The sequence below is a fragment of the Salarias fasciatus genome, chromosome 2 (assembly GCF_902148845.1).
Source record: "Salarias fasciatus chromosome 2, fSalaFa1.1, whole genome shotgun sequence".
NCBI lineage: Eukaryota > Metazoa > Chordata > Actinopteri > Blenniiformes > Blenniidae > Salarias > Salarias fasciatus.
This window is the reverse complement of record NC_043746.1, coordinates 30,282,229-30,310,216: the sequence shown is the minus strand read 5'-3', so window position 1 is coordinate 30,310,216 and position 27,988 is coordinate 30,282,229. Positions and strand designations below refer to the sequence as shown.

The 27,988-nt window shown below is 46.6% G+C and overlaps 4 protein-coding genes across 7 annotated transcripts in view; all 4 read left to right on the top strand.

The window, feature by feature from the left end:
• Positions 1-1,175: 1,175 nt before the first annotated feature.
• LOC115400549 (transmembrane protein 33-like) lies at positions 1,176-19,761 on the top strand. Of its 2 annotated transcripts, none has more exons than XM_030108527.1 (8): positions 1,176-1,245; positions 2,432-2,497; positions 6,685-6,779; positions 6,857-7,044; positions 7,266-7,333; positions 7,530-7,663; positions 7,744-7,827; positions 7,903-8,873. In XM_030108527.1, exons 2-8 carry the CDS (start codon positions 2,450-2,452, stop codon positions 8,030-8,032), a joined length of 747 nt encoding a protein of 248 aa, XP_029964387.1. In that variant the 5' UTR covers positions 1,176-1,245; positions 2,432-2,449; the 3' UTR covers positions 8,033-8,873. The 2 variants fall into 2 exon arrangements, with proteins under 2 accessions (XP_029964387.1, XP_029964380.1); XM_030108520.1 differs by lacking the exon at positions 1,176-1,245 and adding an exon at positions 19,751-19,761 and having other exon boundaries at positions 7,903-8,062.
• Positions 9,357-20,434, top strand: LOC115400530 (Bardet-Biedl syndrome 7 protein homolog). 3 transcript variants are annotated; one of them, XM_030108484.1, is made up of 20 exons: positions 9,357-9,755; positions 9,844-9,909; positions 10,121-10,183; positions 10,267-10,442; positions 10,525-10,711; positions 10,782-10,854; positions 10,935-11,042; positions 11,135-11,265; positions 11,392-11,476; positions 11,664-11,766; positions 11,852-12,044; positions 12,116-12,190; positions 12,325-12,393; positions 12,621-12,760; positions 12,876-13,040; positions 13,114-13,223; positions 13,291-13,394; positions 13,499-13,622; positions 13,706-13,847; positions 20,424-20,434. In XM_030108484.1, exons 1-19 carry the CDS (start codon positions 9,720-9,722, stop codon positions 13,837-13,839), a joined length of 2,142 nt encoding a protein of 713 aa, XP_029964344.1. In that variant the 5' UTR covers positions 9,357-9,719; the 3' UTR covers positions 13,840-13,847; positions 20,424-20,434. The 3 variants fall into 3 exon arrangements, with proteins under 3 accessions (XP_029964344.1, XP_029964352.1, XP_029964335.1); XM_030108492.1 differs by lacking the exon at positions 20,424-20,434 and having other exon boundaries at positions 12,328-12,393; positions 13,706-14,329; XM_030108475.1 differs by lacking the exon at positions 20,424-20,434 and having other exon boundaries at positions 13,706-14,329.
• Positions 15,810-18,766, top strand: LOC115400543 (cyclin-A2-like). Its single transcript, XM_030108507.1, has 8 exons — positions 15,810-16,146; positions 16,514-16,745; positions 17,177-17,283; positions 17,359-17,582; positions 17,663-17,867; positions 17,938-18,051; positions 18,129-18,262; positions 18,337-18,766. The coding sequence occupies exons 1-8, from the start codon at positions 15,931-15,933 to the stop codon at positions 18,386-18,388; spliced, it is 1,284 nt and encodes a 427-aa protein (XP_029964367.1). The 5' UTR covers positions 15,810-15,930; the 3' UTR covers positions 18,389-18,766.
• The window catches only part of anxa5a (annexin A5a), a 24,322-nt gene continuing 15,797 nt past the window's right edge, over positions 19,464-27,988 (top strand). The window contains exon 1 of the mRNA XM_030102979.1: positions 19,464-19,643. Coding sequence (XP_029958839.1) covers positions 19,464-19,643 — 180 coding nt within the window. The remainder of the gene's footprint in view (positions 19,644-27,988) is intronic.

Here is a 27,988-nt window from a genome sequence, read left to right as displayed (position 1 = left end):
GCTGCAGTCAGATGTAAGATTTTAAAACATGTTGGAACCAAATAAGGTGCACTTAAAGCTAAAATAATTATCCGGCTCTTGCGGGCTGCAGCCCAGCCTGCGGAGGGGAGATGGACTGGTGAGGAGCGCCCCCTGGTGGGAGAGGTCTGTACCTTCAATGCAGTGGTTTGATGGTTAAAAAAATGTTCTCTACATGAACGTTTGTTAATTCATAATCAAGACCACGGATTTAACTCATCTCTACACTTGGAGTTAGAGCTGGGCACGTTTTTCGGTGTGTGATGTGACAGTATGGGTGTAGATCACAGCGCATGCGCATTGAACTTGTAGGCTTGGATTTTTTTTTCTCTTATTTTGCAGGAGCATTCTGAGCACATTGGCCCTGAAAAAAGTGTGTAAACATCAGCACTTCATACCTAGTGAGAATTCTAAATCTCTAAACTATCAACAAACCGACAAAAATCTATCAAGCTCACTCCCTCCCCTCTAAACAAGACACCTTCAAATCCCTGCCAGTAATAATACAAATAATTATAACAATCAGGAAGAAGTTCACTGAGTATTCCCAGAGTCAGAAGAAACAAAGTTCCTACTCCTCACCTGTGGAAGAAAACAAACAGGACTCAAAACTGCTCCATTAAATTTAAACATGAATTATTCTGTCACCTTCATCTTAGGAGGGTTTTACATTATTTATTGTCCTTTTTATATGCTGTTTTCAATCGCCTTCTTCTAATGCATTTCTTTTATTTCCATGTAAATCACTAGGAATTGCCCTGTGCCTGAATGGTGCTGTATAAATGAATTTGGATTGCCTGAACAAGTATAAGGGGATGTCGTCATGTTATATAAATGGAATTCATAATTAGAATAGTCTGTAGGGGCATTATCAGACGTTTGAATACTGGAATTATTTTATTCAAAGAAGTAAAGCTGTCATTAAAAAAAAGTCTGGTGCAGTTTTTATTTTGTCCATTAGAGGGCAGAAAAACTCATATGATTGTCATTCTAAGGTGTCGCGAGACTTATGTGGACTGTCAGTACTGTGAAATGTCGCGAGAGTTGTGTGGAACCCTTACTCCAGCGGTGTTGCCGAAATATCGCGAGAGTTGTGTGAATTTCATCGGAGTTAAGCATAGACAGGTTGTGAAATATCGCGATAGTTGTTTGAACTCTCGGAGAGGTCAGGTGATCATTTCCAGCGGAGCAGCTTTCACTACCGACACTTTTCCCCCTGAAGCCCCGGTAAGGTTCATTTATGGGTCATATAATGTCAACCAGCTGGGTGTTTAGTATGAACAGGCTCCGTGGTAACAAGTGAGGCTGGAGTTACCCGGTATAACCGCGTTATTAGTCCAGGAAAAGCTAATGAAAGGCTAAGTGTTAGCTGCCATGCTAGTAACGATGGTAACAGAACATTCTAGACTCACCTGCTGCTACCGTTAGCTGCTTTTAGCTCCAGGTCAACACGGATTCACTGGTTTATTCTAAACTAGGATCATACTGTTCGCCTGAAGTGTTGTGCCGTGTTTATTGGCTGGTTATAAACGCCATTCTCCCGGTTTGCTCCCTGCATTTTCTGCCGTCGGTAGCAGTCATTTACATGTGGCATGGGAACATGTTGGATCAATCTTCCTTTCCAGATAAAGTCTATTAACATCGATTATCCAAAAACCGTTATTTAATAATGATTGTCTGTTGCTGAAAGGCTAACTTGAGCTTTGGTTGTAAAGTCAGTCTTTACATTGATATGATGCAATCTTGGTGTAAATCTTAGCTCCCTTATTCGTTTCTCCTCCACGAGGTCTTCTAAGTTAAACAGTTGGACTGAAACATAAACTGTCTCATCTAATCATTGAACAGAACTCTTAACCTGATCAATCATTGTGGATTTATAGTGAAACCAAAAGACAGTTCCTCACATGAGTGAAAACCAAAAACAAACCTCTTGTACTGCATTTCACCCGGAAGTTAGACTGTTAGATCCAGCGGATAGCGAGTGACTTTATATTTAATTTTTTTACACGTAGATCTGCATTAATAGTGTTTTTGAAGAGAAAGTTAGAACCTCTAAGGAGTGTCAGTGCTGTCAGAAAACACACGGTGATTCCAATACTTCATGCCACCCTGAGGTTTGATTTATGCTTCTCTAAAAGAGACAAACACCTCCTCACGTGAGTGTAAGTCCTGTCAGAAAAGCACTCCTCCTTCATGTCACCATGAGGTTGGACTTTTTAAAGGCAACAGAGCTGTTTATGTCTCAGTTTTTCAAGTAGCTGTGAATTTATAATTAGCCACACAAATGTCAAACAGAGCACTGTCACTGTCATATTAGTGTAAAGTTTGAGTTTCTGTATTTAATATTTGGCTCTCATGAGTAATGATGAATGTGTCTTTGGTGTTTTGATGATGTGTGTTTTTATCTCTGCAGAGTAACACACACCCAAAGATGGCTGACACCAACCAACAAGCCCCCCCTCCCAGTGTGGGGCCAGTGGTAAGTTGGTGTTTTTTACCCTTCTGTTTGAAGGTGTTTTACATCCTTAACAGCTCGTTTACTTGCTAAGTTACACTTCTCAAAAGTACAAACTATGAAATCCAAGACAGTGTGTTCTGAATCCGTGTGTTCAGTTATGAAGAGACGTATTCAGAAAGCCTTTATTTCAGTCTGGAGGTGAAGTGGTATTAGTCTGTCATAACACACTCGATTGATTTAATGAAACATTGTCTCCCAGAGAATGTAAAAGTCTTGTTCCTTTAGTTTTTGTCAAAATTGAATACCTTGACTTGACTTGAAAACTAAATGGATCCGCCTTGAAGTAAAGAGGAATTCTTTTCTTTCTTTTACCAAACTTCACTTAAAAAATGAAGCAAAATATTTGCGTATTTGCAGCTACTGCGAGCGATATAAAACATGTGTCAGTACCAAAATGGTGTTTTCTGGCTGTTACAGCCTGTTTAAAGGTGTAATACAGGATTTTCTATTGCTTTGAGTTCCGGGTGGATCATCAAAATAACTGGTGGGTCTGTTTGTCGATCATTCTGACGAGCTGGTTTCTTAAGGCGGTTCTACGTGCTTGCGCCCAATAAGCTTCTCCCTTTTGCGCATTCAGAGTGTTTATGTAGCCGGTGAGCTTCTGAGCTAGTACTTACCGATGGCGAGTCTGACATAATGAAACTGTAATTGTTTCCGAAAACAAGCTTTACGTATGAGCGAGGCCGATCGCAGAAACTGTAAACAGAGCCGCGCACGTCCGGAGTAGAGGAGATCGCGCTCGCACGCTTCCGCGTTTCCTTGGGAGAAGCAGGAGAGCCGGGCGGATGGTCTGGCGCATGCGCGTTGTTCAAAAAGTGAGTAACAGACGTTTGGCTTTGTCTTTTCGAGAAAATCCTGTATTAGACCTTTAAGTGTTTGTTCATTTACTTTGTGTTGCAGTACATGTTTTGCACTGTGGGTGGCGCTAAGGCTTCACGGTAGAAATGTGTTACTACAGGCAGGTGAATGAGGTTGTGTGTGTGTGTGTGTGTGTGTGTGTGTGTGTGTGTGTGTGTGTGTGTGTGTGTGTGTGTGTGTGTGTGTGTGTGTGTGCGCGCGCGCGCCAGCTGTCATGTGTCGACAACAGCTGGCAGGAACAAAATAAAACTTGCTCTGAAATTTTTGAGTTTTATGATTTTATTGAGCTGAAGCTGAGCGGTCCTTCCATCCTTCAGGGTGTGACCTGGAGGCCTCCTCCAGCATCTCATTCTCAGTTTTCACTCTGAAGGTCTTGAGACCTCTGTGTCTGACTTTTTCTTCTGTTTCTAGCTCCTTGTTTCTGTGACCTTCTTTTTTAAAGGGGTGGGGGGCAATAGTGTGTCTGACTTTTTCTTCTTTCTAGCCCCATGTTTCTGACTATTTTTTCTTTTTTTAAGGGGGCGGGGTTCAATAGTGTGTCTGACTTTTTCTTGTTTCTTACCCCCTGTTTCTGTGACCTTCTTCATTTTTTTGGACACCAGCATGTAGGTTGTTAATTCCCCAGGTGGCGCTGTCTACTCCGCCCTGCCTCAGTGGCTTCAGGGTTTAGGTTGTGTTTTTTTGTTTGTTTTTAACTTTTACTTTGAAGGGCTGCCACTTTTCTCTTTTAGCCAGCTGAATTTTTTGGGTGAATGCTTCGGGTCATCGTATCCCCCCAAAACCTTCCTCTTCTTCCTGTCTTTCTCCTCCTGTTTGGCAGCTTCTTTTCTGGCTTTCTTCTCTGCTTTCTTCGTCTTGGCCTTCTGTCTGTCCGTCATGGAGGCCAGCCGGTCCAGTTCAGAGATCCTCTGGAGGAAATGCTGGATTTCTGCAGTGGTGTTGTTGAACTGGTCCATCCATCTCTCCTCCTGAGTGAAGAAGGCCTCTTCTGCCTTTGTGGACTGTTCCAGCAGTTCCTCTTTGGCCAGGGTCTCAGCCCGCAGCACTTTTTGGAGGACGTCACAATTTTTGGTCAACTCGGCCTCAGTCTGGATCATTTCGGCCCTCAGCCTTTGGAGCGTCGCCACAGAGTGAGCGTTCTCTTCAGTCAGGGTGGAGATCTTGTCGGTGAGGAGACTCAGCTTGTTGCGGGTCTCCTCGTCCTGAGCTCTCATTGCTGCAGCCGTCTGCTCTCTCTCCACCTGCCGCTCCTGGATGGAATTTTCAAGGGCTTGCTGGAGTGAGCAGACTTCCTGGTTCAGGGTGACGACCTCTGACCTGAGCTGGTTGACTGTCTGCTGGTACTCGGACTGCAGGGCAGATCTCTCTCTTTCTGCCTCCTGCAGCTGAGTGACCTTCAGACTCTCCAGGTCGGTCCTGACGGCTGTGACCTCGTCCGTCTTGTCTTGAAGCTGCTTTCTCAGATTCTCTGCCGCTGCCTCCTCCATTTCTAAGGCAGCTCTGAGCCGATGCGCCTCTTCTTCCAGAGAGGGAGAGTTGGTCTCACAGCCGGCCAGGTGATCCTGCTGCTCCTCCAGCTCACACCACTGGACTTCCAGCAGCTTCTTCAGCCTCTTAGTCTCGTCCATTTGAGACTTCAGACTGTTTTGCAAGGCTTGAATCTGCTGCTCCTTGTCTTTCAGTCTGACGTCTTTCTGTTTGAGCTGAGAGTTCAGCTTTTTTTGTTGGTCTTCCAAAGTTCTGACGGTGCTGGTCAAAACCTCCACCTCTGTGCTGTCGGCTGAGACGCTGTGGTTCTCCTGACCTTCACTGGGGGACTCCTCCAGGGCCCGTATGAGGCATTCCACCTTCGCCTCAACGCTGGCCACTGCTGTGGCACAGAGGCTCAGGGAGTCTGTCTGATCACATATCATGTCTTTTGTTACCCCCTTCTTCTTTTCTTTTCCAGTCCTCTCACCTGCTTTCTTCTTCTTCAGCTCGGCCTTGCTGATGTTGAGGTTCCGTTTGGTGGCCACGGACACCATCTTATCCAGCCTTTCAATATCCTTGAGAAGACCCTGAATGCTAGCATACATGTTCTTCCTTTCGTCCATCCATTTGGCCCCATTACCAGCCTGCTTTGAGTGTTTGCACCATTCCTGCAGCTTCTCCTTGGCCTTGGTTTCTCTCTCCAGCTCCTTGTTCACAGCTTCATATCTGGCCTTCCAATAGGCCACTTCTTCAGCCATGTCTTTCTGCCGCCGCGACATCTTTGCTTCACTGTCTGTTATCTCTGACTGAATGAATAAATTCAATGAATTACTCAACCTGCTCTTTGGCTCTGTCGCTCTGTCGCTCTTTGGCTGTCGCTCTGAGAATGTCTCGTGGGTCTGAACTGCTCAGTTCCACACTAGAAAGTGAGAAGAGATCCCTTTGATGAGCCCTTTCCCTCTGACAGAGGAAAGCTGTGACATCACCAGCCAGGACTCATGATGTCATGGTATCGGTTACCATGGCAGCAGCAAGTTCTTCCCCATGTTCATGGAAGTTGGTTGACTGAACAATGAAAAAAATCACCCCTGAACAAATCCATCGTGCGTCGTCATTAAACTTTTAAAACGTTGCTGCATCTGTCCTCTGTTCAGATGTGAAAACCATATTTAAATATCTTCTACCAAGATTAAACTGTGAGCTTCTAAGTTTGGTAAGAATTGTATCCATTTGTGTGTGTGTGTGTGTGTGTGTGTGTGTGTGTGTGTGTGTGTGTGTGTGTGTGTGTGTGGTGTTTTTGACAGCGCTGTAGGGACATGGCTGAGGGAATCGTACCGTCGGTCTTCTCGTTGTGCTGCTATAGCGCTCTCACTCACAAAGTGGTTATTTACTACGGTGGCCTGGAGGTGCTCAGCCCAAACATATGAGAGACGGAGTCAGGCCATAATTACCCCAGTTAAGGAAAAATCAATGTACACATTTCTAACATCGCCCTCAGTAGAAAAAATAAATAAATAACTCAGTAAGGATTTAATATCGATTATTCGAGCAATCTTCCCTTGTTTTGTCCCCTGAATTCACGTGTTTAAAGTTGGTCCTTTCTGTCTGGGTCCTTGTTGAACTGCTGCCTTTAATTTGAAAATAAAGTCATATTATGTGTACAGTTTAGCCCATTTAGTTTCAGTTTGCCTTGTTTATGCTAAAAGCAGGGAGAACGGTAGAGTCTCTGGGATACTTACATCTCTGGTTATTTCATGCTCCAGTTAAATCTCTGTATTTTAAACTCATAAATGTTTGTTTATTCTTTTTTTTCCCCACAGCAATTTCTGATGAGCAACAAGCTGGAAACTGCGATGTGGCTTTCCCGACTCTTCACCGTCTACTGCTCCGTCATGTTTATCCTCCCAGTGCTGGGGTGAGTGCAGTCAGGAGCTCTGAGGGGTGAAAGCTGCCACCAGCCGGTGTGATACTCATCACTGCTGTGTGTTTCAGACCCTACGCAGCTGCTAACTTCTATCAGAGAGCCTTGCTGGCCAACGCCCTGACCAGCGCCCTGCGGCTGCACCAGAGGCTCCCTCGCTTCCAGCTGAGCAGAGCGTTCCTGGCCCAGGCTCTGCAGGAGGACAGCTGCCATTACCTGCTCTACTCCCTGATCCTGGTCAACTCCTACCCCATCACCAGTATCCTCCCCCACCGCAGCAAGGAGGGGCTCTCTGACAGCTGTGGCGGCAGCTGCTCATCCACAAGACAGATCTCTTTCAGTAAAACAGAGATTAGAGATTAAATTCAAGCAGGCAATGCTTTACCAATCTTCTGTGGTGCAGTTTTGAGGAGCCTGTATGAGTGTTATGAGTGGAAACGAGTCCCAGCGAAATGATTCCTCCTTAACCTTGAAATCCAGTGAGCATCTTCCCAGTTTTCCTGTTCTCGTTGCTCCATGCGACCACGTACACAAAGAAGGTTCTGGATGTGAGTATAATCAGCAGCGCCTGCTGTGGCTTTTAATCATTATTTAAAAAACATAAGCCAGCTGTTAGCACCAGCCAGGTGGGTTTAATGGTCTCAAAAGACGTAGATGATTCACTGTACTTCATCTAAAGCGCCTGAAAGCTGTTTCTCTGTGACAGTTGATCACTTTTGTGTCTGTCTTTTCGTGTTCTTGCAGCAAATGGGCCCCAGCAGCCTGATGTTCGTCAGAAACCTTCTGGACAAACTGACCTCCAATCAGCAGAACATCCTCAAGTTCATCGCCTGCAACGAGATCTTCCTGATGCCGGCCACCGTCTTCATGCTCTTCAGGTGTGTGTGCAGTCTGACACTGCAGGTGCGTGGTGGAGGTTGTCGGGTGTCTCTGTAACGTGTTCCTCTGCGTTGCTCAGCGGCCAGGGAAGCTTGCTGCTGCCCTTCATCTACTACAGATTCCTCACTCTGCGCTACACCTCCAGGAGAAACCCGTACTGCCGGTGAGTGTCTGAACGAGACGAGGCGATGTGTGAACGCTGAGAGCTGAGCTTTAACTCCGTCTGCGCTCCTCCCAGCACCTTGTTCACCGAGCTGCGGATCCTCCTGGAGCACTTCATCATGAAGCCCGCCTGCCCCGCCTTCTTCAGGAGGATGTGCCTCAGCAGCATCGCCTTCATCAGCCGCCTCGCCCCCACGGGGGTTTGATCACACGGACATTTTACTCCCTTCACACTTGTTCCGTTTTGTTTTTTTTTTTTGTTAGGTTTTTATTTAGTTTTCAACCATGTAAGATGTGACTTAACTCTGATGGGGACTGATACTGCCATCAGCAGAAGGAACGCTCTCTTGAATGTCACCTCCGACCCGACGGCCAGCCGCTGGTGCACTGAAGTGTTTCTTCACCCAACCTCCTCATGCGACCTCACTGAAGCGGTGGACTGAGTCCCTGAACGCAGCGCGGCACGCTGAAACTGTGCTCCTCCTGTGTCGCTTGATGTTCTTTCTCCCTCGACGTCATTATTTATTCATGAAGATGCTTATTCTATTCTAACATTCTGAGATTAGTAACTTAATGAAATTGTTCATATTCTTAATGTTGTACTTTACTTTGGCATTTCTACTTGATTTCTTCTGTGTGAATCATCCGATGTCCTGATTTGTCTAGATGCCTAACATTTATCAATGCCATCAACTCACTCTTAAAAATGTGCAAGAGTTTTGTAGCTGCTGTCAAAATAGGCGTTAAACTGAGAAACAAAACTCCTGCTGTATATTTTAACATTTCTGCTGTAGGATACACGTTTGAATTGAGTTGCCTGGTGCATGTGATGCTTCTGAATGCATGTTGAACTTGTTTCTCAGTTTGAAAACTGTTTTGAGTTTGCTTTGTTTGTCCACTCATTGCTGTAGGGTCCTGATGCTTAATGCATGCTATGATTTGTCTCTTTTCTGACATTTTAACGTGTTCATTTGCCTATTAGACAAAGTGCATTTTTTTAATTGAGAAAAAGAATTGATCTAATTAAATCAATATGATATGAAATAATACGGAGGTGCTTGCTGATGATGTGTCCTTATAGTTGTTATGACAGACATAAACTTCACTCTATCACATAACTTCTATTTAATTTAGTTTCTTAAACTCTACTTAAAAAAACATGCCCAATTTAGCGATAGATACAACAAAATTAAGAATGTGAATATCAACATTACGGATTACACATAAACGTAAGAACTGCCCGTTTGAGCGAAGCGGGATTTACAAATCCTAGTATGGTGACGCGCCCCGGTCCCGCCCCTGTCTCTGATTGGTCACGTTTCGATATGGATAACGACGATTGGTTGGATGAATGACACTAACTTCAGACTCCGCCAATCAGACGCCGGATGGGGCGCGATACCTTCGCTTTAGTAGAAATCGGAAATAGGTGATTCAACCAATAGGTGAGCAGTTTCGATTTCCGTGAAAAATTCTCGCCCAATGAAATGACAGCTTGTTAGCCCTGAAGCGTCACCCTGGTAACGACAACAGCCTTCTTTTCGCTGTATTTCCGGAGCTGTTTGTGATCTAAATTCTTTCTTAAAAGGAAGTTAAATCTGTGTTTTATGTGATTCGGAGCAGGGCTTGCTTTAAACGTGCAACACCCCCCGGTTTGTGCGGATGAATTCTGCTCTCGTGCTTCGTGTTTAGCCAATTAGCCTGCTAGCTAATGCTAGCTCGGCCAGCTAATCTCCTCACTTTAGATAATCCCAATCTGAACTACAACCACCTTTATCCTGTAGATGTTTCCAGGACCAGATCTCAGTATCGATCGGATGAATGATCGACTAACGAACCTGTGAGTTCTGTAATCGACTTCTTCATTTAGTTTGATCTGGGAAGAGGCAGAAGATGGAAATTAACCTCAACCGAGTGGATTATATCCAGGTAAGAGCAAGTCCAGGCAGGACTGTTATTTAGTATGGTTGGACTGGATTAAAATAAAATGAGGTCTCGATGTAAATGATTCCCTCAGGTTGGTGTAACATCCCAGAAAACCATGAGGCTGCTGCCAGCTCTGGGAAAAAAGGCAACTCAGAAGGTACTGTGGCTGTCGACTGATTTTTACAGCATATAGAATTCTGGAAGTGTTTTCATCTACTCTGTATTTCTAAGTTTTACCAAGATGCAGTGCAGGGTGACAGTTTCTCATCACTTCTTGATAGAACTGAAGTGAATGCATTTTCTGCTCGAGACATGAAACATTTGCTTGTCTTTGTTCGTTCAGGATTTCAGCTGTTGATCTCTTTCAGGTCGCCATTGCCGATCATGATGGTATCCTCACATGTTTTGGGATGAAGAAGGGAGAAGCTGTGGTGGGTCGAGGCTTTACTCACAGCGGTGGTAAATGGGACTTCAGGTTCATTACTCATCAGAGTTTGTCTTCCACCTTTTTCAGCCGGTGTTCAAAACCCTCCCCGGACAGAAGATAACTAGAATTGATCTTGGGGGCGCCGTGGGAACGCCCCAGGAGAAAATCTTTGTCTGTTCTGGTTCTCAAGTGCGAGGATTCACCAAGAAGGGCAAACAGTTCCTGACCTTTGATGCCAACCTCACTGAGAGCATAAACGCCATGTAGGAGCTTCTCCTCACCGTGATCCACGCTGCTCCTGGACCTGGATCTGTTTTCATATTTCCCTCACCGTGTTTTCCCCAGGCACGTCTCCGGTGCTGACCTGTTTGTGTGCGCCAGCTACATCTACAACCACTACTTTGACTGCAAGGATCAGGACTACTTCCTGTCTGGAGACAAAATCAACGACATCATGTGTCTGTCGTCAGAGAAACTGAGCCGTGTGGTGCCGGTGCTGGCGTGCCAAGACCGAGTTCTCAGAGTGCTGAAGGTGAACATTGCAGAGGTTTCCTCTGCAGGGGTCTGATCAGGTTTGAGTTGTTGTTATTATTTCGCTGTAGGGGTCTGAGCTCGCTTACGAAGTAGAAGTCCCTGGACCGCCGTCTGTCTTGGAGCGGTACAATAAAGAAGGAGGCAAGTCGATTTCTCAGTGTGATGCAGCAGTTCGACGTGGAGCGGCTTCACTTTAATGTGTGTCTGCGACTTTTCTTCAGGAGAGGAGGTTCTGTACGGGACCATCGATGGAAAAATCGGGCTGGTTCAGGTCGGCGAGCGCTCAGCTGTGACCAGATGGGAGATCGACAATGACAAGAAGAAAGGAGGTATGCTGTTGATGTCTGCGTCAGACCAGCCAGACCAGCAGGATGATTCCAACTCTTTTAAAATACGGATGTGCTGTTTGGCTTCCCTTCAGGAATTCTCTGCATGGATACATACGACATTATTGGAGATGGAGTGAACGACATCCTGGTGGGCCGCGACGATGGCACGGTGGAGGTCTTTGGTTTTGACAGCTCCGGTGAGCCCACAGTGCGTTTTGAGCATGTGAGTTTCTGTCTGACACACTGAACACTGATCACGAGCTCTTCCTGGTTTTCACCTGATTTCATGTCCACTTCTGTTTGTTTTGTTTGTTTTAAGTGTAGAAAGCTCACACTCTGTGCTTCTCAGGTCTTGTCGGAGAGCGTGACGTCCGTCCAGGGTGGCTGTGTGGGAAAGGAGGCTTACGATGAAGTCTTGACTTCCACCTACACAGGTCAGACCCAAACGTTTCTAACCTCACTGCTCAGTTTTCAGCTCCACACGGTGACAGAAACACTCCAGTTATCTTCCTTTCCTGGTTCACTTCCTGTTTGGTTAAAATGTGTGGGTTTTCCCGTTATCCAGCAGTGAACCAGAGGTCTGACGCTCTCCCTCATCCCTCCCGTGCCTCTGTTCTCCAGGATGGGTGACCGGACTGACCACCGAGCCGCAGAAGGCCGAGCTCGGCCACGGAGACGAGGTCAAGATGAGCAAGGAGACCCAGTCTAAAGTGGAGGCGCTGCGGTGGGAGGCGTTCCTCGGCTCCTGGTTCGTCTGCGTCCTCAGAGGAAGCGTGCTGACTGGCTCTTGTCCTTGCCCCGCCTCCCAGGGCGGAGCTGGAGCAGCTGCAGGTCAAAGTGCTGCAGGGCCGGGAGCAGTACCAGCAGACGTCCCAGTCCAGCACCGCCGTGTCCGCCGTGCCCGTCTTCAGCGTCAACGACAAGTTCACGCTGTGCCAGGACGACGCCAGCTACAGCCTCACCCTGGAGGTGCAGACGGCCATCGACAACCTGCTGCTCCAGGTGCTCCCTGCACTCCAGGCTTCCCCTCGCATGCTTTACATCCCGTCTCTAACGTGTGTGATGCTCCGCAGAGCGACGTCCCCATCGACCTGCTGGACGGAGACAAGAACTCGGCCGTGGTCAGCTTCAGCGAGTGTGACTCGGAGGTGAGCTCCGTCTCCTCCGTCTCCTCCGTCTCCTCCGTCTCCTCCGTCTCCTCCGTCTCCTCCGTCAGCTCGTCGTCCGGCAGAGCTCTGCACCGTCTCGCTCATGCAGTGATCAACTCTCCCTCCCTTCACAGCAGCCCAATGGGAACTTCCTCCTGGCCACATACAGATGTCAGGCCAACACCACCAGACTGGAGCTGAAGGTAAACGGGCTGTGGAGGCCACACGCACGAGGTCAAAGGTCGCATCAGAACTTATTTCCATGTATTGATCCTAGTGTGTGTTATTATAGGAGCTCACTTCATAAAGTTCCCGTAGTTCTTCCTTTATTTGAAATGATTCCTCCTCTACTGTGAACCTATTGGGTGGTTTATCTACCGACCAGCAGAAATGTGTGTGTGTGTGTGAATCGGGGGGACTTGTCTTCCAGGTGAGGTCCATCGAGGGGCAGTACGGCACCCTGCAGGCGTACATCACCCCCAGGCTGCAGCCTAAGACCTGCCAGGTGCGGCAGTACCAGGTCAAGCCTCTGTCGCTGCACCAGCGGACTCACAGCATCGACCCGGACCGGTCAGAGGGAAACCTGCTCTGCTGTGTTTCTACTCAATCTAAGGCTTGACGGGATTATTTTGATTTCATTAACTCACTCAACTCTCGGCCCCTCCCGGTCTGGTCTTTGTTTCAGGCCCATGAACAGGCTCAGTCTGGTGGGGCAGTTCAGCTTCGCAGAGATTCACTCCTGGGTGGTTTTCTGTCTGCCGGAGGTGCCCGAAAAGACTCCTGCAGGAGACAGCATCACTTTCTATTTCCACAACACCTTCCTGGGCACACAGCTGGAAGCCACCTACTGGTAAACGCGCCGGGCGCAGCACTGAGCACGCCCCGGAATCGCACCTTACAAATGACCCCGTGTCTGATTCCAGCAAGGGAGAGGGCCACTTCAGGTCAGACAACATCTCCACCATCTCCATCCTGAGCGACGTTCTCTCTAAAGAAGCCACCAAGAAGAAGATCAACCTGAACATCTCGTACGGTGGGTGCTCCGCCGCGCAGCGCCGTTCCCACCTGGAGCCAGAGTTTCTGATCTGTCGGTGTTGCAGATATCAGCGATGACTCCGTGAGCCACACGCTCAGAATGATCCACCCAAAGCTGGAGTGCCAGTTGTTGCTGGCCAGGAAAGTCCAGCTGATCGATGCTCTGAAGGTGAGGGTCGATCGGGGAAAGCCTTCCTCCTCCGTCACTGTGAGCTGCTGTGTTTCCAGATGTTGGACTCCCAGCTGCGTCCGCTGGCTCTCTCTCCTCCACAGGAGCTTCAGGTCCACGAGGGGAACGCTGACTTCCTGATCCCGGAGTACCGCAGCATCCTGGACGAGTCGGCCAGCCTCCTGGAGGAGTACAAGAAGCAGCCGGCTCACCTGGAGCGGCTTTACGGTACAGCCGGCTCCCCGGACGGTCTGTCGGTTCGTCGACATGTCGATTCGCTGCAGTCATGTTTTCCTCCTCTTCATCCGCAGGAATGATCACAGACCTCTTCATCGACAAGTTCAAGTTCAAAGGCCAGAATGTCAAAACGAAGGTGTCCTCGTTGTTGGAAATACTTGATAATTATGACTTAAACTCCTTGTTGGAGTTTTTCAGCCAAGCGTAAAGTTGAATGTTTCACCTCGTGTTGATCCGTGTCAGTAAAGCAGCTTCGTTTGTCACATGATCATGTAGATACTGTTTGTACAAAGTATTTAAGAATGAATTTTTATTAGCTATTAAAAACAGTGATGATGGTACCTTTCAGGAACGCCTGGATGCTTGTTTTAGTCATAGTTTTGATAAATAAAACAATAAATCATTGATCAAATAAGAGTGCACAGTGAACAGTTTTATTTTCATAGGACTGTGAGTATCATCAACTGTTTAGACTTTATTCAGAGGACAAAAAATAAACTGGAGAGAAAAGAAGCTTGCAGGATAAAAAGATCATCTTACACACACACACACTCATTTGAGGCTCTTTGCGTTAAGTGATTATAAACTTATGTAATGCTCCTTAATTATTCTCTCTCCAATATTTCCACCCTGAACATGAATAATGAATATAAGTATTCATGTCAAATAAATTGTTTTTATTTTTCCCTTCAATAAAAGGAATTACCACTGCCGCCAACCGCTGTGGGCTGGTCCATTTTCATTTATTATGAGGATTTAAGGACGATCTTCTACTGCAGTCGGCCAGAAAGTTTCACTGCAGGAGGAAAACAGGACAGAAAGTGAACGTGAACACAGCAGCTGAAGGCTGTCTCGCGCTTCAGAAGACTCCAGTGTGACAGTAATATGAACCTCTGAGCGAAGCAACATGAAAAGACTCAAGTGCTGCATCACAACAAGATCCTGGTTGGATCCAGGCCTGTTTGTTCTACTGAGTTTCCATGTTCTCCCTGTGCTGTGTGGGTCTTCTTCTCCAAGTCAATCATACAGAAACTCAAAGCAGAGTGAGGCTATGCTTTTGTTTTTCTATTCTACATGTGCATTTTTGAGCGACTTCCACAGAAATGACTCTGTTTAAATATAGAATGTGACAACTCTCCCGCAGTGGGAGATCTAAACCTCATCATGAGTAAAACACCGAGATCAGTCCATCTCTATAAACTAAAGGTAGGGTTGGCAAACATAGACTGTAGGCCCAAAATGGACCGCAAGACTACGTACATTTAATAAGTAAACAAAAACAAATGAAAAAAGCAGTTACACTACTTTAATGACTAGCTATTCAAATTTTTTGGGGAGAAAATTGTTTAATGCTTTGCACATGGTGTTCCTGTTTGAAAAGGGACTTTAATAGTCTTGACTTTAAGAATAGGATTTTAAAGTTTTTGACAGTGAGAACAGTGGATTAGTGTGATCTCATGTTGTGAATGATCCTGGTGGCTCTTCTCTGTGGTGTAAACAGTGACTGTAGTGAACACTGCCCCAGCTCTCTGCACAGTGATTTAAACAGGCTGATTTCAGTGAACAGAGGATGTGGAGTGGACTCTGCTCCAGGATGTGTTTTCTCTCACTGAGTACTGAAATGATTCGTGACAGTCTGTTTGGAACATGTTTAACATGACATTCCCACTTTACTTTCTAATTCAAGAAATTTGATTTCATGACAGAGAATATTTAACTTTTCGGAAACAAATAAAAAAATCTGTATTTACAAATTCACACGACTGACCAGAAGCGCCAAAGGGGGAAACCCGCCAAATCTGGCAACACCGCCAAACCGGTTTTGAATTTGCAATCACAGCTGATTTGTAAACTTTCGGCTTCCGTACATGACGGCGTCACGCCGCTGCTCGCCCGTGATTGGTCCGTTTCAATCCTCGCGGGCTACTTGAACTGGGAGAATCGCGCTGGTGTTGTGAGCAGCTGCTGCACCGAACAGAAACCTCTGCAGGCCGGAACCAGCGCCACCAGAACCGGGTCGAGGAGCGCCTGAGAGAGACTGCCTGCACGCCTGTTTTCCCCTGGTTTGGTTTGTTTGGGGTTTTTTTTTTTTTGGACCTTCTTGTTTTGGTTCTGAAAGGTTCGTTGTCATCTCAGCAGTTTAGTTTTAACCGGGACTGTCCGCCCGATGCTCGGCTCGGTTTAACCGCCCAGAACTCGTCCTTTTGTCCCCAAGTCATCCGGTTTTTCCCCGCTCAGCAGCGCCTCGCGACCGGCCGACAGGCTCCGGGTTTTTTTCTTTTTTTGTTTTGTGTGAAACATGTCGGCAGCTAACAGACCGGGAAGCGCGGCCACCGACTCTCACAACCAGGAGAACATGCTGTCGAGGCTCCGGGGCTCCACGAAGCCCCGAGCCGGCGAGAACCAGGAGAACCTCCCCCCGAAGCAGAGCAGCGGGGCCGCGACCAGAACCGTCCTGGGAGCCCTGCAGAACCACCAGCGGAGCAGAGCCCCGAGCCAGCGCGGTACAAAGCAGGTGAGGAAGCTAACGGCTAATGCTGCTAGCATGGAGGGAGCTGCAGCCCCAACAAGGCTCCATATCGTCCGCTGCTGATCTGATCTGATCACCAGCAGGGCTGACTAGGTTTCACTCTCCAGAGAGACTTTAAAGCCCCCGACTGCCTCTCTCACCTTTGTCCGCCATTTTTAATATACCTCAGGACACTCATTGTAATTCAATCCAGGTTACATCAGCTCCCAGGGACTGATTGCATTAAAAGCCGCCCTCTCTCTAATCATAGATTTGCATATACTATTCATTACTCAATTCTTGTAGATCAGCTGTTATCTGCTCACTGAATCTCTGCGCCACACTGTATAAATCCCATTGTTTCCACTTCCAGGAGTCATCGCAGGCTCTGTCCTGTAAGAATGAAGAGGTCTCCAAGCCGCCTGCCTTCCAGATCCACATGGACGAGCCTGATGGTGCCTGCATCAAGAAGCCACAGCCAGTGGCAGAGCCCGTGAAAGAGAAGCCCTCGGTTGCAGACTCCCCCGAGGTCAGCAATGCTGTGGTTCGGCTCCGGCAGCCACTGGCCACCATCGACGTCCCGTTGGCCATGGACGTCAGCTTCGGTGAGTTGGAAGTAGGGCTGGATATGAACATTCAGGACATTAGTTTCTCAAAATCAACGATATCAAGATTTCCCCTGCTTGCCCTGCATGTAAGTTTGCCCATGCACAGGTAAGGTCAGCCAACCACAAACTTGTTTACTGGCTGACAGCTGATGGCAGAGGGCGGCTGCAGAATCTGCACAAACGAGTTTGGTGGTAGTGGCAGTGAGCTCTCATAAATAAAACTGCATTTTTTTTACATCCTTTTGTATTGTGATGTTTATTTTTCTGAAAAACGCTTAACTTTCACTGAATCCATTGTAATATATCGTATCGAAATATCTGGCATGGATATCGAGATATGAAATTTTGCCCATATCGTTCAGCCTGAGTTGGAAGAATCTTCACTTTCCTCTGCTGTGGGACTTGTTCTGATCACGCTGCCTCTCCAGACTCTCCAATGGACATGTCTGTGGTCGAAGGCGAGGAACGAGTGGCCGACGTAAACGAGGTTCCAGAGTATGCAGAGGAAATCCACACCTACCTGAGGGAGATCGAGGTGAGACTCTAGTTTTATACTGGACCTGAACTCCAGGCCTCCCGGCAGCTGTCCTCATTATGTGTCTTTTCACAGGTGAAAACGAGGCCCAAAGCGGGTTACATGAAAAAGCAGCCAGACATCACGAACAGCATGAGGGCCATCTTGGTGGACTGGCTGGTTGAAGTTGGCGAGGAGTACAAACTCCATAACGAAACGCTGTACTTGGCTGTTAATTACATCGATCGCTTCCTGTCTTCGATGTCCGTCCTCCGGGGAAAGCTCCAGTTGGTCGGGACGGCTGCAATGCTTCTCGCTTCGTAAGTGTCTCGTTTGATGCCAGCTGCTAGTCAAGATTTCCCTTTGAGTGAAATTGACAAATGTGACTTTATCAATGCAGGAAATTTGAGGAGATTTACCCTCCCGAGGTGGCGGAGTTCGTCTACATCACAGACGACACCTACACAAAGAAACAAGTGCTGCGAATGGAACATCTGGTGCTGAAGGTGCTGTCGTTTGACCTGGCCGTGCCGACGATAAACCAGTTCCTCACGCAGTACTTCCTCCAGCAGTCCGTCACCAAACAAGTGGAGAGCCTCTCCATGGTGAGTCCCGTTTCCCGGAAACTGTTTCTACACCGGCTCTTACTCACCTGACTGCACCGTCTCTCCGCAGTACCTCGGGGAGCTCAGTCTGGTGGATTCAGACCCCTTCCTGAAATATCTGCCCTCACAAATAGCAGCTGCAGCCTACATCGTGGCCAACCACACAGTGACGGGAGGCTCGTGGGTGAGTTGGGTTTCCTCACTGGCTGTACGTACAGGAGAACCTCGTCTGCACGGCGCTCACTGTCCTCTGATCCTCAGCCCAAGACGCTGGCTGACATGACCAGCTACTCCCTGGAGGATCTGATGCCGTGCATCGAAGACCTTCACCGAATGTACCTGAACGCAGCACAGCACGCTCAGCAGTCCGTCCGGGAGAAGTACAAGAGCTCAAAGTGAGTCTGAACCCCAGCGCCACCTGCACACTGGCAGCAGACGGTTTGATTTACTGACGCTGTTCTTCTGCCAGGTATCATGAAGTCTCCAGTATCCAAGCGCCAACGAAGCTGCTGCTGGACTGACTGCGGCCGCCTCGGCTGTAACTCCACATCCTGTCAAGTCTCACCTTTTTCATATGTGCCCTTTTTTTCCTTTTAAAGTCCACGCCCTGCTCTTCTAGGAGTAATGCTAAATGTTTTAGAGGTTTGATATTTTTATACTGAAGCCCAGCGTTCATGCCAGACACTACTGCAGTTTTAATAATTTGGTTTTATTCAGGTGAAATGTTGCGTCGCGCTGCATTGATCTAGTGTCTCAAAACTCCAGTAGCTGTGAATGTACCAGAAGCAGAGGACTCGGAGCAGGTTCACGTTGATCTGACGAGGAAGAAGCTCCATTAAACTGACGTTTACAGCCCTTCTAACACCTTCTGTACTGTACAGTATGGCTTTTGTAAATAAAATCCCTTAACTTCCACTTTCTGTCCTGTTGTGTCTCCTCTGGGCTCATGGGGGCAGTAGAGGGCAGCTGCTGTTCCTGGAGGTTTACATCGGGGATGAATTCAGTTTCAGGAACATTGATTCAAGGTTTCTCCTGTCCAACTTTAGGTCACTATGTAATGGGATTAATTAAAAAAAAAAAAAAATTGAGGTTTAGTTTCTAATTTAGAATTCACGCTTTAGATTTTGGTTCCGTTAAGCAGTGAACTGATTAAATGTAATCGGTTCAATCATTTCAGAATTGTTCAAATGTGATTTTAATCCCAGAGGGGAATTCTTCACTCCTGTTGGGTTAATACCTTCTGCTGTTCAGGAAAACGTTGAGCAGGTCTATTGTAGCGGGTGGTTTTCCTCTGGCTCGGTGACTTGATTTCTGTGGGAAGTGTGCTGAGCCAATGGCGTGACGCCCCCCTCCTCCCTGTCAGGATAAATTGGAGGCTGGCTCTGTGCAGGAGTCTGAGCTGCAGGAGGAATGGACAGCCGGAGGAGTGCGAGCTCCGTCTCAACAGGTTTACCTCTCCACCGCTGAAGGATTAAAAGATGGAGACTGATGGGAGTTCCGTGACCTAACTCGGCCGGGTGGGTGGATGGCTCCGGTTCGACGCCCGGGAGGATCCCAGTGAGCTGCTGGAGAGACGCTGAACTGCCTCCCAACTCCATGCCTGCGCCGAGGAAATTCCTGGTGGCGTCCACGTCGCTGCCGCTGGCTCTGGGCTGGGGCTGGAACCTCAGCCTCTACGTGGGGATGCTGGTGGGACTGCTGATGCTCCTCATCCTGCTGCTCTGGATGCTCCTCAAGCAGCTCAGGAACTCTGTGGCCAAGTCCATCCTGCAGCCTGTGCGCTCCTTCAGGCAGCCCTGCGTTGAGCAGAGGCTGTGAGCGGCGTGGACAGATGTGAGAACGCTCCAGGACTGAGGCGTGAACCCGTGAATGTGCCTTTGCAGATTCACCATTTGTTCTGGACTCATGTTGCCTCAAGATAATAAAATCTCGTGTGATTTCTAGAAAGCGTGGTCTGCTCGTCTGTGGTTCTTTCTAATTAGAGCTGCCAGTCTCCCCTCCTCAGGTGAATTTAACTGTTGAGCCAAGATTGCATCTGCATCCTGATTCATGCTGATGAAAGCCATGCATTCAGAGGGGTGATTTGCACTCCTGTCATCTGGCCGGTGAACTGGCAGCAGGGACGCCCGGACACATGAAAGGAGCCGCCGGGTTTCTCAAGTCAGAACAAAGTAAATGAGGCTGATGTGAAGGGCAGCTGCTGCTGGATCCGGGTCGGGGGTGTGGGAGATGCTGGGCTTTTGTTTGGCTGGGACGTGTTCAGGTTTTCCTCCTGGTCAGTCAGGAGCGGCCAGGCGGGCTTTGATTGAATAGCCTCAGACGGATCGATAGCCTCTTAACCCGGAGGGCAGCGTGTTTCCTGACAGCAGCGCCATCACAGCCCGGCTCAGCTGCAGCATTTCCAGTCCGTGTGCTTCCTCAGCTCTGCTCAAGCAGAAGCAGGAGTTCTGAACTCATTTAAACCAGTAAAATCAGTTTATCTGCTTAAGCTTTGATTCTCAGAGGTGCATCGTATCCCTCCGTGTCCAAAGGCGCAGAAACAAGAAGCAAGCTGAGAGGTTAAATCTGGAGGCGTCCTCCTTCCACACCGTCGGCCTCGGTTCAGAAAACCCTGCTGAGCTCATGTTCAGGATTCTGACACGGCAGCTGCAGCAATTTTCACATCTGATTCCAAACAGGTTCACTTCCTCCCCACACGTCAAAGTACAAGCGTTTTCTTCGAGAAACTTTAAATGGTTTGTCTGTAAACACCTCAGCGTGTCCTATTCCACACCAGCAGGTGTGGGGATTTGTCTCCAACACGATCCCACACAGCTAATTTCACACTAACACCAGCCTGCCGGCCTCCGCCGAGGAGTCCTGCGATTGAGAAGGTCTGACAGCCGGTATCGATCCCGAGACACGTCTTCCCACCTCTGGTGGCGCCTCGACTTACAATTTAAGATCACAAAAATTTATAGTGGCATCACCGTGTTTGGCACCAGAAGACATTGTAAAATAAAATATGTTGGACTGGAATTTATTTTCATAAACTGTTCAGGTTGTTTTGGTTTTATTAGTTAATAAATAAACACTAAACTAAAACCAGGAGAACATTTGGATTTGCCGTCATTTAAAGGTTCTTCGCTCTCATTCTTCTAGTAGATCAAACCTGAATGTGGCTTCTGGAGCAAACAGCCTTCATCTATCCAATCACAGTCCTGGAAGTGTCCAATCCTTCTGCAGAAACATGATTAAAAGTGTGTGTCGCATATCCTTCCTGCCGTCGTGCTTCTTTCTCCTCAGACTGTTGGCCAGAGTCAACATGCTGTCGTCTCACTGATCTTAATTAAATCAGACCCGCAGAATGAGCGCATGATCAGTCTGATCAGATCAGACTGCCGACGTGTGATATGACACTGTGAAAAGCATCATGGGAGCAGATGGCAGACAGCGGTGATCTGTGGAGACCCTCTGATGGATGACCCAGCGTATCGTCCGTCCGTCCGTCCGTCAGATGGAGCCGTCGTCCTGCAGCTTTGTCTCACAGCCGTCTCCAGGCTCGTGGATCAACGTTTCGCAGTGATTCATTGGGTTTTGAAGCTGGCAGTGGGAAGTGAAAGCAACATGACAAGCCTCATCACAACTCCCTATCGCTCCGCAGGGATCGGGTACCAGCAGAGGAAACACACTGCACACTCTCTCTTCCAGGAGAGCTCTCACATTCCCGCACTTCTCAGTCTCCTAGAACCCTTCCTCCAGAGAGGAGGGGGTCAACACAGCAGGGCTGTGCAGTTTAATCTGGTGAGTTTTTACATCAGATGCTCTTCCTGCACCAACCTGCATCCAAATGCCTCATTTTAGGGCGAAGACTCGGCCTGAAGCAGCAGCAGGAGGGGCTCGGTGCTGAGTATCTCTCTCACTGCTTTGTATGCAGCAGTTAGAAACAGCGTGAAACAAAGAGAAGGAGCGGCGGAGAGACTGAAGCTTCTCATAAATCTGACTGATGTGACAAGAACAACCAGTGTCTGCCATTCTGGAAGTGAGCCAAACTTCAGGCTACTGCTTTAGAAGGAGGAGGAAGATGCTCTATAATCTGATGTTAGAGGGAGGAAGATGCTCTATAATCTGTTTTTTGTACTTCTTTAAAGAAGCATGGATTATAATAGGCATCAACACCAAAGTGCTCCGCAGTCTGGGAGTTTACTGGAGCTGTTTAATCTCAGGTGTGAATGCAGACTAATGTCTGGGCCACAGAGCTTATTTTGTTTGTTTCAGAATTGGAGTGAACAGAATCAGCAGCATCTCTATAATCTCGTCTGAATTAGCTCTGGGAACATTAATGTTTTTAACAGCGACAATAGCCTGAACACAAAAGACCTGCAGAGGCTGACTTTTTCAGGCTGTTAGAGAAGCTAACACTCCACCATTACTGGGTTTTCACACATTTTTAAAGCAGTCGGTTTGATTGATTTGGGAATATTTGTAGTTTTCCATCAGATTATCAGCAGATGAGTCGTCTACGGTGGAATTTCCAGAATATCCTACAACTGCTAGAAGAGTACACTGGTTTGTTTGTCTTGGAAGAACAAAACACTTCACTGATGGATGAATAAAATGTGTGTTTTCTTTAGTGTTGGCCTTTAGTTTGCAGACAGTGAAGTTAATCAGTTCGGTGTCTGTCTCCAGTGACATGAAGACTGATCATTAATGTGGAGGGAGCCCTCCTGATCATCTGATATTGTTATGAGAAGCCAGCACGCTTGTTGATTTGTGATTAGAGGAAATTAGCTGCCCTTCAGTCCCGGGAGGCCGTGAAATGAGGCGGCCGGCCTTCGTAACAGGATCACCCCGGAGACGCTTTTCACGCCCTCGTCTCCTCACAAGTGCTCCCTTTAATTAAAGTTCGTGGGGACGATGATATGCGAGCTGCGTGTCGGCAGTCCGATCGGTGTCCTGCTCCAGATTACACACACACGCACCGCCGATCGACCGCCCTTGAAAACGTCTTATCGCAGACGGTGAACGGCTGAGTGACTGCGAACGGGATGAGAACCTCAGCGTGGTTTATTATGTCAGGTTCATGTTGAAGTAATTAGAAATTGTGTTTTTAATCACCTCCAGATATTTATTTACAAAATGCCATTCAGGGACACGCAGATTTAATACAGCAAAACTCTACTTCAAATCTGTTCAGAGTTTAATTTGACCTATCCTGCAAAACAGAATCTATAAAACATGAGTTAAGAGGAAATGCATTGCTATAAATTGAGCCACCCAATAATATATGAAGGATATGAAATGAACTTTGGCTGCAGATTATGTCTGTGATCCCCGGGGCGCTCTTTCCTCACAGCCGTCTCATAATAAACTAATCCAGAGAATCAGCTGATTCAGTCTTCATGCCTTCATGTCCTCAGCGCCGCTCACCTCCGTCCACTATTACCGACCGCTGCAGCTCTAAACTCACCAGAAATAACAGTTACACTCACTCAGGGGTTCAGTTCAGTGTTATTTAATATTACAACAACCTTCATTAGACGCTCTCATGACAGATTGTTATCAACACTCATCAACTTTCATTTACAAAGTCCACTGATGCATCATCTGTTCTGCATTTTTTTTTATGATTTTTACAACTTCTTTAAAGTAAACTTCAGTAAACTTGAAGAGTGTGAAGCTTTTCTAGATCTTAGTTATGTGTTTTTTTTACTTATCAAAGGTTAAAGATAATAGGAAAGTAAAGACAATAGGAAGTGAAACAGTCTCAGCAAAGGAGATCAGAAATCAAAGGGTTTCAACTCACTTCCACCTGTTTATTTTAGCAATACCAGTTTGCACCACTAGGAGGTGTATTGGGGGTAGCTTGCTGTCATGGCAGCAGGATGTAGCTGCAGCTTGAGTATCAGCGTAGAAACTCTGAATAAAATGGATAATTCCATCTAGATCTTGAAAATTGTCTTTTTTTTTTTTTTAAAGATTTTAAGGACAAAAACATTTTACCCAGAGGCGGCGCGTGGGTCTCAGTACAGAGGGGGCGGAGCATTCTCGACGGGCCCTTATGATAGTAATTTTACCATTCAAACAATCCCTCATGCTACCATCAAACAACACACTAATGCTCACTTTTATTGAGCCAAGCAAACCTGTATGCCTCAGAAAGCAGAATGAAGTCACAAACCAGTTCACAAACTTGTTCTGAAGAACAAATACATACACGTGCGCGCACGCACACACACGCACACACACACACACACACACACACTCAGTCTTGTATTTCTATCCTTGTGGGGACCGTCCATTGACTCCCATTCATGTCTAGCCCCTAACCCTGACCCTTACCCTAACCCTAACCCACACCACAACAAAGCCTAACCCTAAAGAAATGCTTTTGCACTTTTACTTTTTTCAGTAACAACAACATGGTCAAGAAAACACTGTTTCTCCTACTTAGGACCGGAAAAAGGTCCCCACAAGGCACGTCGTTCCACGTTTTGCTATCCTTGTGGGGACATTTGGCCCCAACAAGGATAGAAATACGAGAACACACACACACACACACACACACACACACACACACACACACACACAAATGCAGCCTGTGAGGTGTCAATCTCAGAGTGTCCGCTGTCCATGGTGCTGAAAACTCAGATTAAAAACTCACTGGCTAAATCTGTACCATCTTTGATCCAGCTTAAATATAAAATGAACACAGCTGGTCTAAAAATTACACAATCTATTCAGATAGATATAGACACAGCTATCTATATCTTTTGGAATTCAAGTATATTGGAAAAAAAATAGACTAGGCGGTCTCTCGTAGTTGAGAGCAACAGAAGGTACATTCAGATAGGCAGGTGTTTAAGACCACAGCATTCTGATAAAGATAATATTTTTGAAGGTTTCACTGACTCACCAGTGGCTCCGATGTTAGGTTTTGGGTAGTACCGCTAGCGGCTAGCATAGTGTTTAGCATACTGTTTAACTTCCCTCCAAAGAGTTCAGATGAAGTGCAAAAGAAAAAAAATTGTTAATGCCGCACAGCCAATCAGCGCTGGCTTACAGCTCTGATGCGTTCATGGACAGTCGTAATGTAAGAATTGGCAAATTGGAGCCCACAATCATATGCATATACCTTCTCGCACACACTGCACATTTTATTATAATAATTTACTTACGAGTAAATGTGAACACATCACATGAAACGGGGCCCTATGACCTTGTGGCCCTGGGGCGACGGCCCCCTTGCCCCCACTCTGGCTCCGCTACAGATTTCACCCCATAAACCTGAAGGACAAATCTTAATCAAACACCAAACAGGGATGTTTTAATGTAATTTTAACTGAATATTTTAAATAGAGAATATTTGCAGGTGAACTGTGACAAACTGGCTCCACAAACTATTTTCTGTTGAGGTCATGATCAGAATTTTATTCCCTCTGTGTAGAAATGAAATCAAACATAATCCTCGTGTTGAGTTTGTGTATCTTCTGTTCAGCCGATGCATATGGGAACGTGTCAGAGAGGTCAGAGGTCAGAGAGCTGTACCCTTGGTGTGACGACGGAGTTGGTGATCTGTGGTTTGACTGACAGCCGGTGAAACGCCGCCCTGGGGAGGCGCCTCCTGTCATCCTCCTGAGGGACGAACCGTCTACCTGAGCCGGACCCACCTGCTGTCAGACACACACCTGCTGCTGTTCAGACGCTCTGCGGTGAACAACTCAGCAGCTCCGAACAATCCTGACCACTCTCTCTGGTTTGACTTTGACACTGAAAGATGGTGAGTCTTCATTTTCTTATTTTACCTGGAATGAAGTCTTGATAATAACCGTAGGAGTAGAGGTTGTTGGTGTTTGGCTCTGGGAGCAGAGTGTGTGTGTCCACTGCTCTGGAACTAAGCTGTGTGTTTGTGTCTTGAAGTGTGTGTGTGGACCCGGTAAAGGTCAGCGCCTCCCTCACGCCGCCCAGTCTCTGCATGACCAGCCTGAAACAAAACACATCGCCCGTCTTTCACATGCTTCCCTGAACCTTCTCTCGACGTGTGCAGACGCTCCGACTCCCAGCTCACACGCACTCATCAGTAACACATTGGCGTGCACGTGGCGTGTGCACGTTGGCAGGAGAGGAGAAGAAGCAGCTTCATTTGATATCGTCGATTTGATTTGAGCGTTGGGAGAGCTCAGACTGGCTGATGGCGGTGGTCTCGTTCCCGCCGTATCGCGTTACCACGCCCGTGGAAACCGCCGCTACCTGCGTCTATTGTGTCCCGCTGGGCTACGGTTTCATCAGGGCACAGCTGGCAGACGCCGCGGCCTGATGGAAAGAGCACGGTCTCCTGCCTCGGAGCGCAGTAAAGGGGAAATTAGTGCATAAAGAAAGTCGCTTTAGGAGCAGAGCGCCGACTCCCAACGAACCAAAACTCAGCAGACTCAGAGCATCGGGCTAGAAAATGACTCCTGCACAAATAAAAAAAGACCATTTGGTTTCAATAAATGTCTCTATGGAGAGAGCGGATCATTTTAGTGCAGCAGAGTGGGATGTTTCTTTAAAGTGTAATGATTTTCCACACCTCACTAAAAAGTGTTTTACTTTTTCCTCTGATTCATGACGATCAATAAAGAGTCAGAAGACCTGAGAAGAAGCTTTTAAAACACAGCTCCTAATGTCACGACAGCCGGCTTAAAAGCTGAAATATGAGAAAACCTCATGGTGTCACCGTAGAAGCAGGAGAGTCCCAGGTCAAAGGTCAAAGCTTCAGATGACCGGTGACGTTATTTCCTTTCAAACACAGAGAGCAGTGACAGTTTGGGAAAAGAACTGCTGAGTCTGTTTATCAAAACGTCACACATGCAGTGAAAAGAAAGATTTGGTAACACTTTACTTGACGCACCTGGTATAACACATTATAAGTAGTTATAAACAGTGCTGTCATGCGATCAAAAAAATTAATCTAATTAATTACAGGATTTGTAATTAATTAATCTAATTAATCACATTTTAATCTCATATGTTATATTAGGTCCCCAAGTGAAGAATTCAAATTCAGGGACATTACAGAAATGTAGAGCAGGACTCATCAAATGAATACACCAAGAAGAGAAGATTTGAAATCCACATTTATGTTAAGATGAATGAAGCTCAGTCAGGACGTCTTGTCCAAAATAAATTCTAAGCCCAATCAGGCAACTTAAATGACACTTTCAGTGTGTTTCATTAAAGAAATTCAAAAGAAGGAAAAGTTTAAGTACATCCCAGCAAACCAATTTGCCCTGGTGCACTATTCAAAAATACAGTACAAATATTGATAAAAAAAAAAAATCTGAAATAAAATAAGGCTGAGTCTCAAACAGCCACTGAAGCAAACTAAATTCAAAATGAAAACTAAAGCTAACTTAATACAGCAATTTAAAATGAATACTACAAGTATAACAAGCCTCTAAATGAGACAACATTTCCATTCACATTGAACTGCCACTCAAGTGTGCTAAAATTAATCTTAGATTAATTTTTTTAGTGCACTAATTTGTGATGTAATTAATTAACCTGATTAATGCACTAAAGTGACAGCCCTAGTTATAAACACTCATAAATTATTACAATGCTTTATAACTCACTATACAGCATAGGGTTAGGGTTAGGGCCAGGGTTAGGTCCTGGCATTGTGATCATTTATGAATGTTTATAACTATATTAGCTACACGTGTTATAATGGCATTATAATGCTTTATAAATGTACTTATAATATGTTATACAGGGGGGCTTCAAATAAAGTGTTTCCAAAGATTTTAATTAATCTGAGTGGCGCCAGTGAGGCGTCAACTTCCAGACAATCTTCAGTCATCAATGAAACATCGTGAGGTTTTTCTACAGCAGGATGTTAAAGTGTTAAAACATGTGAGAAAACATGCAACTAGGTTTAAAGATGTTCCTGAGGAGAACAGAGCGGCAGAAATGCTTTTATTACAGTTTATTCATGATCCCTTCATGTGAAACAACATGAGAGAAGAACCCCGAACAGCTGAGGGTGTGTGTGTGTGTGTGTGTGTGTGTGTGTGTGTGTGTGTGTGTGTGTGTGTGTGTGTGTGTGTGTGTGTGTGTGTGTGTGTGTGTGTGTGTGTGTGTGTGTGTGTGTGTGAGGCAGA